Raw genomic sequence first — 11,941 nt, 5'->3', positions numbered from 1 at the left:
AGCGCTCCGTCGCCGCGCTCGGCCGCGCGCTCGTCGGCGACGGCTCGTCGCCGCTGCTGCGCCACGAGGTCGCCTTCGTGCTGGGCCAGCTCCAGCACCCGGCGGCCCTGCCCTTCCTCGCCGAGAGCCTGCGGCGCGCCGGCGAGCACGCGATCGTCCGCCACGAGGCCGCGGAGGCCATCGGCGCGCTCGAGGGCTGCTGGGACGCCTGCGAGGCCATCCTCACCGAGTTTGCCGAGGACGCCGACGCCGTCATCGCCCAGTCCTGCGAGGTCGCCCTCGACGCCGCGGACTACTTCGGCCGGACCGGCCGCGACGACGACGACGACGGCGTGTCCTTCGCGAACCTCAAGGAGGGCCAGGTGGGGCTCCACTTCAACCTCGCCACGCAACTAACAGTGTAGCGTCTTCGCACCTCGGGGGACTTGGCATCATGGTGGCCCGTCGACGTCGACGGGTCCATGGATGCCGCTCGAACTGGAACTAGCTGGTGGCCCTTCGACGGGCCGGGTCTCCGCAACTCGAAGTGTGCATAGTCTGTGTTTTTTTAGCGGGTATTTCGGCGCGCGCGCCTACTCGAACTCGGCGGGGACCTTGCCGCCGCCGTCCTTGATGGCCTTGACGAGCGTCGCCTTGGCCTTCGCGCCGTACGCGCGGATCTCCGGGATGGGCACCTCCTCCTCGACGCGCTTGAGCTCGGGCAGGAGCTTGTCGATGAAGGGCTCGACGTCCTTGGCGTCGCAGACGAGTTTGCACATGTTGTCGACGACGACGCAGCACTTGCGCTTCATCTGCACGTCGCGGTCGCGGAGGCCGCGGCCGAGGACGGGAACAATGATGGCCAGCGTCGGGCGGTCGACCTGGGACACGAACGTCGTGCCCATGAGGCGGTCCAGCGCCGTGACGTTCTCCTTGGGGTTCGCGTTCGCCGAGATGAGCACGGGCACGATCGGCTGCACGTCGGGGTTGTGGATGACCGTGCAGCACTCGCCGAGGGAGGACTTGGCCGCCTGCTTGACCTCGGGCTTCGTGTCCCACATGTTCTCCGTGACCTTGGGCACGATCTCGGGGAGGAGCTGGCCGACCTGGGTCGGCGCCGTGTGCGCGAGCGCGCCGAGGAGCTTGAGGCACCCGACCTTCGTCTTCCACGAGATCGTCGACATGCCCGTGAAGAGGTGGGGCAGGAGCGTCGCCGCCGCGTAGGGGTTCACCGCCTGGAAGAACGCCATGAGGCACGCGTCGACCGCCGCCGCGACGCCCTTGACCTTGTCGTCGTACCGCTCGATGAGCGCGGGCAGCATGAGCATGAAGTAGGGCTCGGAGTGGAGGCCGAGCGCCTTGTGCAGCTCGTGGACGACGAAGACGGCGCCCTCGCGGGCCGCGACGTTCTTCGCCTCGGCGAGGGAGGCCATGACCTTGGCCGGGAGCGCCATCGACATGATCGCCGCGACGCCCTGGCCCTTGATGGCCTCGGCGAGCTCGGTGGCGGCGCTCTTGCGCGCATCAGTCTCGGCCTCGGACGTGGCCTTGGCGTAGAGCGCGACGAGGGGCTCGAAGGCGGCCATGGTTCACACGGCGACGCGGTGTTGGTCGACTATCGCTTTTTGCAGTCGACGTCCGCTGTGACGCGACCCCCGGCCAAAACCGCGGCAGCGCCTCGTGGATAGCGGCACCCATAAGACCTCGTGCGCGACTGCTCGCGCGAACGCCCACCGGGCGGATTCGCCGACCGCGACGTGGTCGGCGGGCGAGCGCCCCTAGTACTCCCGGGTCGACCAGCGCGCACAGACATCCCCCGGTTAACCCCCCGGCCCTCGCCGAAGAAACGCTCCATGCCGTGGTGTGGCAAACAGCTCCTTATCCCGCGTGGGCATGGACGCCGTCGAAGCTTGCTCCCGTGGCAGCCTCTGAGCCGTCGTCATCGCCGCGGCCGCCACGATGCCCCCCGCGGGCCAATCCCTCACGGAGAAGGTCACGGACACGCTGCTCTACCCGTTCCACAGCGCGGCGCTGCTCGCGCGGCGGCTCCAGGTCTACGGCGCGGCCTACTACATTTTCAACACCTACTGCTCCTACGAGGAGCAGGCGGAGCACCTCTACGGCGAGGCCTTGGAGAAGCACTGGGCCGACGCGCACACGCGGCTCGCGTCCGTCGCCGTCTGGCACGCGACGTCGCTGCTGGGCCTCTGGGTGAAGCTCGCGCAGTTCATGAGCAGCCGCACGGACGTGCTGCCCGAGCCCTGGATCGCCGCGCTGGCCCAGCTCCAGGACAGCGTGCCGCCGCGGCCCTACCGCGAGGTCGCGACCACGCTCGCCGAGGAGCTCGGCGCCGACTTCGCGGACCTCTTCGAGTCCGTGAGCGCGGAGCCGCTCGCGGCCGCGTCCATCGCGCAGGTGCACCGGGCGACGCTCAGGGGCGGCGCGGACGTCGTGCTCAAGGTGCAGCACCGCGGCGTGCGCCAGGTCGTGCTCCAGGACCTCGAGAACGCCACGTACCTCTGCGAGTACGTCGCGGCGCAGAAGCCGGAGCACGACTTCCGGGAACTGCTGCGGGAGTGGATCGACGAGACGAAGCGCGAGCTCGACTTCGAGCGCGAGGCGCTGAACACGGACCTCGTCGGCGACGCGCTGCGGTCCGCGGGCTGCGCCTGCACCGTGCCCGGCGTGATCCGGAGCGGCCGCGTGCGGCCGACGGCGCGGCTCCTGCCGCTCGAGTTCGTCGACGGCGTCAAGCCCAACGACGCTCGGGCCCTGTCGCGCCTCGAGGTCGACGTCGACGAGCTGTTGGGCGACATCAGCGAGGCCTTCGCGACGAACATCCTGATCGACGGGCGCTTCAACGCGGACCCGCATCCGGGCAACATCCTCGTGCGAAAATCCGACGGCCGGCCCGTGCTCCTCGACTTCGGGCTGACGAAGGTGCTGCCGGAGCCGAGTCGGTTGGGCATCGCGCGGCTCGTCCTCGCCGCGGCGGAGAGCGACGCGGCGGGCGTCGTCGCGGCCGTCCGCGCGCTGAGCCTCGACAAGCTCGCCGGGCGCGGTGGCGAGGGCCTCGACGCGCGCCACGCGCTCGACGTCGCCCAGTTCCTCTTCCGCGACGCGTCCGTCGGCGGGCGGCGCGGCGGCCGCGCCCAGCGCGCGGCCTTCGACGACCGGCGCCGCCAGCGGCAGCGGCGGTCCGAGGCCGCGGCCGCGGCGCCGCGCGCGCCGCCGCCGCCGCCGGCGCCGGCGCCGTTCTTCGGCTTCGACTTCCGGCCCGTGGCGCCGCAGGCGGCGTCGCCGCGGGCCCAGGCGAGCGAGATCGACGAGGGCGACGACGACGCGGACCGCGAGGACACGGAGAGCGACGACGACGACCGCGGCGGCGGCGACGCGCCGGAGCACGTCTGCGGCGCGACGGGCAAGCTCTACGCGTCCCAGGCGACGCCGGGGACGATTTTGTTCGTGCTGCGCGTCGTCGGCTGCCTCCGGGGCATCGCCGTGTCCCTCGGCGCGTCGCACAGCTACCTCCGGGCCATGCGGCCGGCGGCGCGGCTCGCGCTCGCGACGGAGCGGCACCGCCGCGCGAGCCTCCGGCCGCCGCCGCGGGCGCCGGGCGACCCGAACGCGTCCGGGTCGCGCGTCTTCGACTGCCTCCGCGAGCTCTGCGCGTCCGGCGCGGCCCGCGGCATCCAGGTCTGCGCGTACAAGTACGGCCGGAAGGTCGTGTCCGAGTGGTGCGGCGACCGGGGGCCCACGGACGGGCGGCCCGTGCAGGAGGACACGCTCTTCCCCATCTGGTCCGGCGGCAAGGGCGTCACGGCGGCGCTCGCGTACTGCTGCGCCGCCGACGGCGCCTTCGCCTACGACGACGCGGTCGCGTCCAAGTGGCCGCTCTTCGCCTCGCGGGGCAAGGAGAGCATCACGTTCCGCGAGCTCCTCGAGCACCGGGCGGGCCTCGCGGGCGCGACGCCGCCGGCGTTCGCGCGAGCCCTCGCGGCGCTCGACGGCGACGCGCTGCGCCGCGACGCGTCGCCCGCGGGCTGGCGCGGCTGCCAGCGGTGGCTCGCGAAGCACGCGGCGCCGGACCCGGCGGCGCGGGGCCGCTACGAGTACCACGCCGTGAGCCACGGCTGGCTCGTCGGCGGCGCGCTCGAGCGGCTCGCGACGGCGCGAAACGAGGCCCGGCGCGAGCCCTTCGACGCCTTGCTCACGCGCCGGCTCCTGAAGCCGCTCGGCGTCGAGCGCCACGTCGCCGCGCGCCTCGCGCCCCGGAAGGACGGCGCGGGCGACGCGCTCCGCGCCTTCGAGCGCCTCGCGCTCACGTGCGTGCCCGAGGACGTCGTCGACGCCGCGGGCGCCGCGCTCGGCGAGGGCGGCGTCGTGCCGGACCCGCGGCTCATCAACGAGCCGGCCTGCGCGTCCGTGCTCCTGCCGTCGACGACGATGCACGCGACGGCGGCGGGCCTCGCCGCGGTCTACGGCGCGCTCGCGCACGGCGGCGCGGTGGAATCCGGTCGCGGCCCCATCCTGGACCCGTACCAGGTCGACGACCTCCACCGCGACTTCGAGGCCGCGCGCGACGCCGCGGGCGACGGGCCCGCGTCCTCGGCCAGATGTTCGCCTTCGCCGACCCGGAGGACGGCCTCGGCGTCGCCGTGCTCGTGAACCAGATCTCGCCGGAGCCCGTCGCCGCGGACGCGGCGCTCGCGTGCCTCCTCGCGGAGCTCGGCGCGGGCCGGCGCATCGTGTAGCGCGCTTACGTGTCCGTCCTACATGACCGTGGAACTCTTCGGCGCGCCGTCGGCGGCGAGGTAGGCCGCGTGGCCCGCGCCCTCGAGCGTCGCGGCCTTGGCGAGGACCTCGTCGCGCTGCGCGTCCGCGTAGGCCTGGAGCCGGGCCGCGAGCGCGTCCATGCCCGGCGCGGACGCGAGGATGCGCGCGGCGAGCACGCCCGCGTTCGTCGCGTTGCCGATGGCGACCGTCGCGACGGGCACGCCGCGCGGCATCTGCACGATGGAGTAGAGGGAGTCGACGCCCGACAGCGCGGACGTCTTCACGGGCACGCCGACGACGGGCAGCGTCGTCATCGCCGCGACCATGCCCGGCAGGTGCGCCGCGCCGCCGGCGCCGGCGACGACGACGCGCAGGCCCCGCGCCTTGGCGCCCGACGCGTACTCGCAGAGCCGCTGCGGCGTGCGGTGCGCGGACACGATGGTGCACTCGTAGGGCACGCCGAACTTGTCGAGCATCTCGCAGCAGGCCTTCATGACCGGCAGGTCGCTGTCGGAGCCCATGATGACGCCGACGAGCGGCGGCGTCGACATGGCTAGTGCTCGAGGCGGCAGGCGCGCTCTCTTTGAGTGCTCTCCGGGCATGTGTGTCGTTCACGGTGGCCGGCGCGCGCGCTAGCATCCGTATGGCGGCGGCTTAGGCGTCGCTTCGAGCCGGCGCCACCGCGCGGCGGCGGCGACAGTGTCCACCACCATAAGCCTCGATTCCACTCGGTTGCGCGCGGCGGCCCGAGCGCCGCGGCGGCCGCGGCACCCGGCCCGGGGGGCAGAGGAACGCGGCGACCTCGGTGCCGGAGTTGGAGCAGGTCCGACTGTTCCACTTCTGCGTGCCGTTCTGGCACGACGGGCCCTCGTAGCCAGGCTCGCCGACCTTGGGAACCCTGGCGTCCGCCCGCTGGCGGCGCGACGAGCCCTCGTAGCCGGGCCATGCCAGGACAACTGTCCGAGCGAATGAGCGAGCGGACGCATTGCATCCCATCAACGACACCTCGCCTTGCCCTCTCGTCGCACCGGCGAGACGAGAGGTGAGAAGGCTGCGTTCGGTCCGTGCTGCGCCGCCTCTGACCGCGTGAAACATCGCCTACCTCCGGCGCTGCTTGGCAGCCGCCGCGTTCCTCGTCTTCAGCCGTGCGCGTCGCTCTTCAGCGATTCGACACGGGAATCAGCGCTTTCAAGGCTCGCTCGGCGCCATGATGCGCCGCCTGATCATCCAGCGGGCGACGCCCGCGGGCCCGCGGCGGGCCCAGCAGCTGTCGCGGCAGCTGCGGACGCTGCGCCCGCTCGCGGCGCTCCAGCGGCGCAAGCCGCGGCCGGTCGCGGCGGCGCTCCGCGCGCGCGGCGGCGTCGTCTTCAGCAGCTCGAGCAAGAACGGCAGCGACCCGTCGACCTACGCGCGCGTCGCCATCGTCCTCGAGGACGGCTCCGTCTTCGAGGGCCGGTCCTTCGGCGCCGAGGTGCCCGCGGACGGCACGTTCGGCGAGGTCGTGTTCCAGACGGGCATGGTCGGCTACGCCGAGGCGCTCACGGACCCGTCCTACCGCGGCCAGTGCCTGACGATGACCTACCCCATGGTCGGCAACTACGGCGTGCCCGACGAGACGCTCCGCGACGCGGCGCAGCCCCTGCTGCCGCGGAAGACCTTCGAGTCCGAGGCGATCCACGCGACGGCCGTCGTCTGCCAGGACTACTCCGCGGACTACAGCCACTGGGACGCGACCCAGTCCCTCGGCGCCTGGCTCGCCAAGTCCGGCGTGCCCGGCGTCACGGGCGTCGACACGCGGCGCCTGACCAAGGTGCTCCGCGAGCGCGGGTCGATGCTCGGCCGCATCGAGCGCCTCGGCGACGGCGGCGTCGCCGCGCTGCGCGACGTCGACCCGGCGGCGCCCGAGTCCGTCGCGTTGCGCGCGCGCCACCTCGTCGACGAGGTGTCCCTGGCCGCGCCGAAGCTCTACGAGGCCCCGAACGAGCGCCTCAAGGTCGTCGCCGTCGACCGCGGGGCGGGAAACGGGCGCGACGTTCCCAACTTCAGAGGCTCCGATCTCGGCCGTTTCCCACTCGTTTTGGCTGATGTTTGGACGAGCGGTCATCTCTCGGAACGGTCTCGAAGCGCGGATGCTTTTCTTGGCGCGCGCGCGCGCGGAACGTCCGCGTCGAAGCGACGTCGCATCGCCCCGTTCCCAGGTCGACTGCGGCATGAAGGCGAACATGGTCCGCGAGCTGAACGCGCGCGGCGTCAGCGTGCTCGCCGTGCCCTGGGACCACGACTTCGACGGCGTCCTCGACGACTACGACGGCCTCTTCCTCTCCAACGGGCCCGGCGACCCGGAGCAGTGCGCGGCGACGATCGCGGAGCTGCGGAAGACGCTGGCGCGCGAGGGCGACGCCGTGCGCCCCGTCTTCGGCATCTGCCTCGGCAACCAGCTCACGGGCCTCGCCGCCGGCGCCAAGACGACGAAGCTCCGCTTCGGCAACCGGGGCCAGAACCAGCCCGTGCTCGACGCCTTGCACCCCGGCGCGTGCATGGTCACGTCGCAGAACCACGGCTTCGCCGTCGACGACACGGACCTGCCCGAGGGCTGGCGCACGCTCTACACCAACGCCAACGACGGCAGCAACGAGGGCCTCGTCCACGCGTCCAAGCCCTACTTCACGGCCCAGTTCCACCCGGAGGCGAACGGCGGGCCGACGGACGCGTACTACCTCTTCGACGTCTTCGTCGACGCGTGCTCGCGCCACAAGGCGGGCCGCGTGCCCGGCGGCGCCGCGCCGGCGGAGGCTCTGGTCTGGCCGAAGATGGCGTCGTCCGCGCCCCAGCCCGAGTTCCCGAAGAAGGTGCTGCTGCTCGGCTCGGGCGGCCTGTCCATCGGCCAGGCGGGCGAGTTCGACTACAGCGGCGCCCAGGCCATCAAGGCGCTCAAGGAGGAGGGCGTCGAGGTCGTGCTCATGAACCCGAACATCGCGTCCGTGCAGACGAACGTCGACCCGGCCAAGTCCGAGGCCGAGCGCCTCGCGGACCCGGGCGCCGCGGACCGCGTCTTCTTCCTGCCCGTGACGCCGCCCTACGTCGAGTCCGTCATCGCCAAGGAGAAGCCCGACGCCGTGCTCATCTCCATGGGCGGCCAGACGGCGCTGAACTGCGGCATCGAGCTCGACCACTCCGGCGTGCTCAGCAAGCACGGCGTCCGCGTGCTCGGCACGTCCATCGACACGGTCATCGCGACCGAGGACCGCGAGATCTTCAAGAACAAGTGCCTGGAGATCGACGAGCCCTGCGCGAACTCGCTCGCCGTCGACTCCGTCGCCGGCGCGCTCGCGGCCGGCGAGAAGGTCGGCTACCCGCTCATGTGCCGCGCGGCGTTCGCGCTCGGCGGCCTCGGCAGCGGCATCTGCGCGGACGCCGGCGAGCTCGAGGCGCTGGCGACCAAGGCTCTGGCCGTGTCGCCCCAGCTCCTCATCGAGAAGTCCATGCTCGGCTGGAAGGAGGTCGAGTACGAGGTCGTCCGCGACGTCGCGGACAACTGCATCACGGTCTGCAACATGGAGAACTTCGACCCCCTGGGCGTGCACACGGGCGACTCCATCGTCGTGGCGCCGTCGCAGACCCTGAGCAACGAGGAGTACCACATGCTGCGGTCCGCGGCGCTCCGCGTCGTCCGCCACCTCGGCATCGTCGGCGAGTGCAACATCCAGTACGCGCTCCACCCGACGTCCCTCGAGTACTGCATCATCGAGGTGAACCCGCGGCTCTCGCGGTCCTCGGCGCTGGCCTCCAAGGCCACGGGCTACCCGCTGGCCTTTGTGGCCGCGAAGCTCGCGATGGGCGTCACGCTGCCGGAGCTGCGGAACTCGGTCACGGGCGGCGCGACGATCATGGGCTTCGAGCCCGCGCTGGACTACTGCGTCACCAAGTTCCCGCGCTGGGACCTGTCCAAGTTCGCCGGCGCCCAGCGCGTGCTCGGCTCCGCCATGGCGTCCGTCGGCGAGGTCATGGCCATCGGCCGGACGTTCGAGGAGTCGTTCCAGAAGGCGCTGCGCATGGTCGACCCGGCGAACCCGGGCTTCGAGCCCGTCGCGCCGCTGGACACGGCCGACGCCGAGCTCGAGCGGAAGCTGGTCGTGCCCACGGACCGCCGCGTCTGGTCCATCGCCGAGGCCATGTACCGCAACGCCGGCGGCTGGGACAAGGACCGGGTCCGCGAGCTCACGAAGATCGACGACTGGTTCCTCTCGCGCCTCGAGAAGATCGCCGCCGTCGGCCGCGACGGCGCCTTCTGGGCGGCGCTGAAGACGGACCTCGCCGCGGGCGCGGGCGCGGACGCGCTGCGGCGCGCGAAGCAGCTCGGCTTCACCGACGACCAGATCGCGAAGCAGCTCGGCACGTCCGACGACGCCGTGCGCGCCGCGCGCAAGGCCCTGGGCGTCACGCCCGTCGTCAAGCAGATCGACACGCTCGCCGCGGAGTACGCGGCGCAGACGAACTACCTCTACACGACGTACCACGGCGACGACGACGACGTCGCGTCCGGCGCGGACGGCCTCGGCGGCACCATGGTCCTGGGCAGCGGGCCCTACCGCATCGGGTCCAGCGTCGAGTTCGACTGGTGCGCCGTGTCGGCCATGCGCGCGCTGCGCGAGTCGGGCCGGCGCGGCATCATGGTCAACTGCAACCCCGAGACCGTGTCGACGGACTACGACGAGTGCGACGCGCTCTACTTCGAGGAGCTCTCCAAGGAGCGCGTCATGGACATCTACGACATGGAGAAGGTCGACAACGGCGTCGTCGTCTCCATGGGCGGCCAGATCCCCCAGAACCTCGCCGTGCCCGTGCACGAGGCCGGGGGAACGATCCTCGGCACGCACCCCGACATGATCGACGCGGCCGAGGACCGCTCCAAGTTCTCGGCGCTCATGGACGCGGCGGGCGTCGACCAGCCCAAGTGGGCCGAGCTCGAGAGCCACGCGTCCGCCGTGGCCTTCGCCGACGACGTCGGCTACCCCGTGCTCGTCCGGCCGTCGTTCGTGCTCAGCGGCGCGGCGATGAAGGTCTGCCGCGACGAGGCGTCCCTGCGGGCCCACCTCGACGTCGCCAAGGAGGTGAGCCGCGACTTCCCCGTCGTCGTGTCCCAGTTCGTGCGCGGCGCGCGCGAGCTCGAGATGGACGGCGTCGCCAAGGACGGCGTCGTCGTCTGCGCGCAGGCGCACGAGCACGTCGAGGACGCGGGCGTCCACAGCGGCGACGCGACGCTGCTCCTGCCGCCCCAGTCCCTGAGCGACTACACGCTGAACCGCGCGCGCGACGCCACGGCCGAGGTCGTCCGGCAGCTCAACATCAGCGGGCCGTTCAACATCCAGTTCCTCGTCGGCGGCCGCGCGCGCGACGCGGAGTCGCGGCCCGAGGACGAGCTCGACGGCTCCTTCCCGTCCATGAACGACGTGCGCATCATCGAGTGCAACCTGCGCGCGTCGCGGTCCGTGCCCTTCGTGTCCAAGGCCACGGGCGTCGACTTCGCGGACGTCGCGACGCGCGTGCTCGCGGGCCTGCCGCTGCCGGACCCGGCGAAGCTGCCCCAGCTCTACCCCACCGCGGGCGCGGCGCCGGAGAACTTCGTCGCCGTCAAGGCGCCCATGTTCTCCTTCAGCCGCCTCCGCGGCGCGGACCCGGCGCTCGGCGTCGAGATGTCGTCGACGGGCGAGGTCGCGTGCTTCGGCAAGGACAAGGAGGAGGCCTTCCTCAAGGCGCTGCTGGCGACGACGATGAAGCTGCCCACGGCCGGCGACGGCGAGAAGGTGCTCGTGAGCTTCGCCAAGCCCCTGGCGCACCGCGCGCTCGCGCCCGCGTACCAGCTCTCGAGCCTCGGCTACGAGCTCGTGGGCACCGCCGCGACGGCCGCGTACCTCAGCGGCCGCGGCGTGCCCTGCGCCGAGGTCGCCTTCCCGACGGACGCCGGCGACGCGCCCGGCGGCCCCGACGACGCCGTCGCGCTCATCCGCGACGGCAAGATCAAGCTCGCGGTGAACCTCCACGCGCCGGAGTCGACGCGCCTCGCGGACAACTACCTCATCCGCCGCGCGGCCGCGGACTTCAACATCGCCCTCGTCACCAACGCCCAGGTCTTCGAGATGATCGCCGCGAGCCTCACGAAGCACGCCAAGGGCGAGATCCTCGCCGCGAACCCGACGGACCTCTTCTCCTACTACGAGAACGAGGCCGCGACGGACGCGTGGACCCAGAAGGACGAGTTCCACTAGCGCCGCCCAATACGGCGGGACACAGAAGCGAGCAGGTCAACCGAACACGGCACCTATTTCGTGCTGGCCGGGGGTGGAGCTGAAACGCCGACAGTGTCGGCGTTTGAGGAAGAGGCTCCGACAGGCCAAGTCTTGCGATGTGTGCGCCCCCTGGAGGCCCACCGGCGGTCACACCGTGTCCTAGGGGTTCACATGGACGCCGCTGACCCGCGGCGCGCACCAATTCGGTGCCGGCGGCGCGAGCCGCAACGGTTTCGGACCGAGCGCGACGCCGTGGCGCCGGGGCCAGAGCGGCGCCCGCCGACGCCGTGGACCGTACCCGCGCCCCACACACGCCCACCGTATGCTGATCGACGCGCTCCGCCGAAAGATCGTTGGAAATCGCTGGGAATCCGGCCGCGGCGCGCCGCGAACTCGCTCCGCCGTAGCGCGACACCGTGGCGCCGAGGGCCAGGGCGGCGCCCGCCGACGCCGTGGACCGTACCGGCGGCCCAGACACGCCCACCGTATGTTGTTCGACGCGCTCCAACAACAAATTGTTGGAAATCGCTGGGAATCCGGCTGCGGCGCGCCGCGAACTCGCTCCGCCGTCGCGCGAGGACGCGCCGCTCGGCCGTCCGCGCGCAATTTTGCATCGACCGATCACCATCGCTGTGTTCCGTCGGACGCATCGGCATCATGGAGCTCGTCGAGGGCGACCCTCACGGTTTGGACGACCGCGCGCCGCGCGACGCTCGCCGAGATCGTCGCGACCGAGAACCAGCGGACGGCCACCGCGGCCCTGATGCGGCCCCGTCCGCGCCTCGCTCGGGGCCTCTGTCGGTCGCGCGTCCATCGCCAGTTACGAACGTCGCCGCGGGTTGCTGGGCAGATGCAGAGAGAGCCTTTTGGCACGCCCAGGGTCCCAAAACGGCTGTATT

At 72.1% G+C, this 11,941-nt stretch overlaps 5 protein-coding genes across 5 annotated transcripts in view; 3 read left to right on the top strand and 2 right to left on the bottom strand.

Moving 5' to 3' along the window:
* Window positions 1-404, top strand: part of AURANDRAFT_20061 (hypothetical protein) — a gene marked incomplete at both ends in the record, with an annotated part of 1,555 nt that extends 1,151 nt beyond the window's left edge. The window contains one exon of the mRNA XM_009035066.1: window positions 3-404. Coding sequence (XP_009033314.1) covers window positions 3-404 — 402 coding nt within the window. The remainder of the gene's footprint in view (window positions 1-2) is intronic.
* Window positions 405-572: 168 nt separating this feature from the next.
* On the bottom strand, window positions 573-1,565 carry AURANDRAFT_61355 (hypothetical protein; the record flags this gene model as incomplete). Its single annotated transcript, XM_009034889.1, has 1 exon — window positions 573-1,565. One exon carries the CDS (start codon window positions 1,563-1,565, stop codon window positions 573-575), a length of 993 nt encoding a protein of 330 aa, XP_009033137.1.
* A 373-nt stretch (window positions 1,566-1,938) lies between these two features.
* Window positions 1,939-2,871, top strand: AURANDRAFT_20383 (hypothetical protein; the record flags this gene model as incomplete). Its single annotated transcript, XM_009035067.1, has 1 exon — window positions 1,939-2,871. A coding segment is annotated over one exon (933 nt), but the record flags the coding sequence as incomplete, so codon positions are not given.
* Window positions 2,872-4,787: 1,916 nt separating this feature from the next.
* Window positions 4,788-5,303, bottom strand: AURANDRAFT_15917 (hypothetical protein; the record flags this gene model as incomplete). Its single annotated transcript, XM_009034888.1, has 1 exon — window positions 4,788-5,303. A coding segment is annotated over one exon (516 nt), but the record flags the coding sequence as incomplete, so codon positions are not given.
* Window positions 5,304-5,965: 662 nt separating this feature from the next.
* Window positions 5,966-11,021, top strand: CPS1 (hypothetical protein; the record flags this gene model as incomplete). The annotated part of the gene is made up of 3 exons (XM_009035068.1): window positions 5,966-6,757; window positions 6,954-10,130; window positions 10,176-11,021. The coding sequence occupies 3 exons, from the start codon at window positions 5,966-5,968 to the stop codon at window positions 11,019-11,021; spliced, it is 4,815 nt and encodes a 1,604-aa protein (XP_009033316.1).
* Between the last annotated feature and the right edge of the window lie 920 nt (window positions 11,022-11,941).

This window comes from Aureococcus anophagefferens, assembly GCF_000186865.1.
Source record: "Aureococcus anophagefferens unplaced genomic scaffold AURANscaffold_2, whole genome shotgun sequence".
NCBI lineage: Eukaryota > Pelagophyceae > Pelagomonadales > Pelagomonadaceae > Aureococcus > Aureococcus anophagefferens.
Note: the sequence above shows the minus strand (reverse complement) of the source record. Positions and strands in the feature narration are given on the sequence as shown.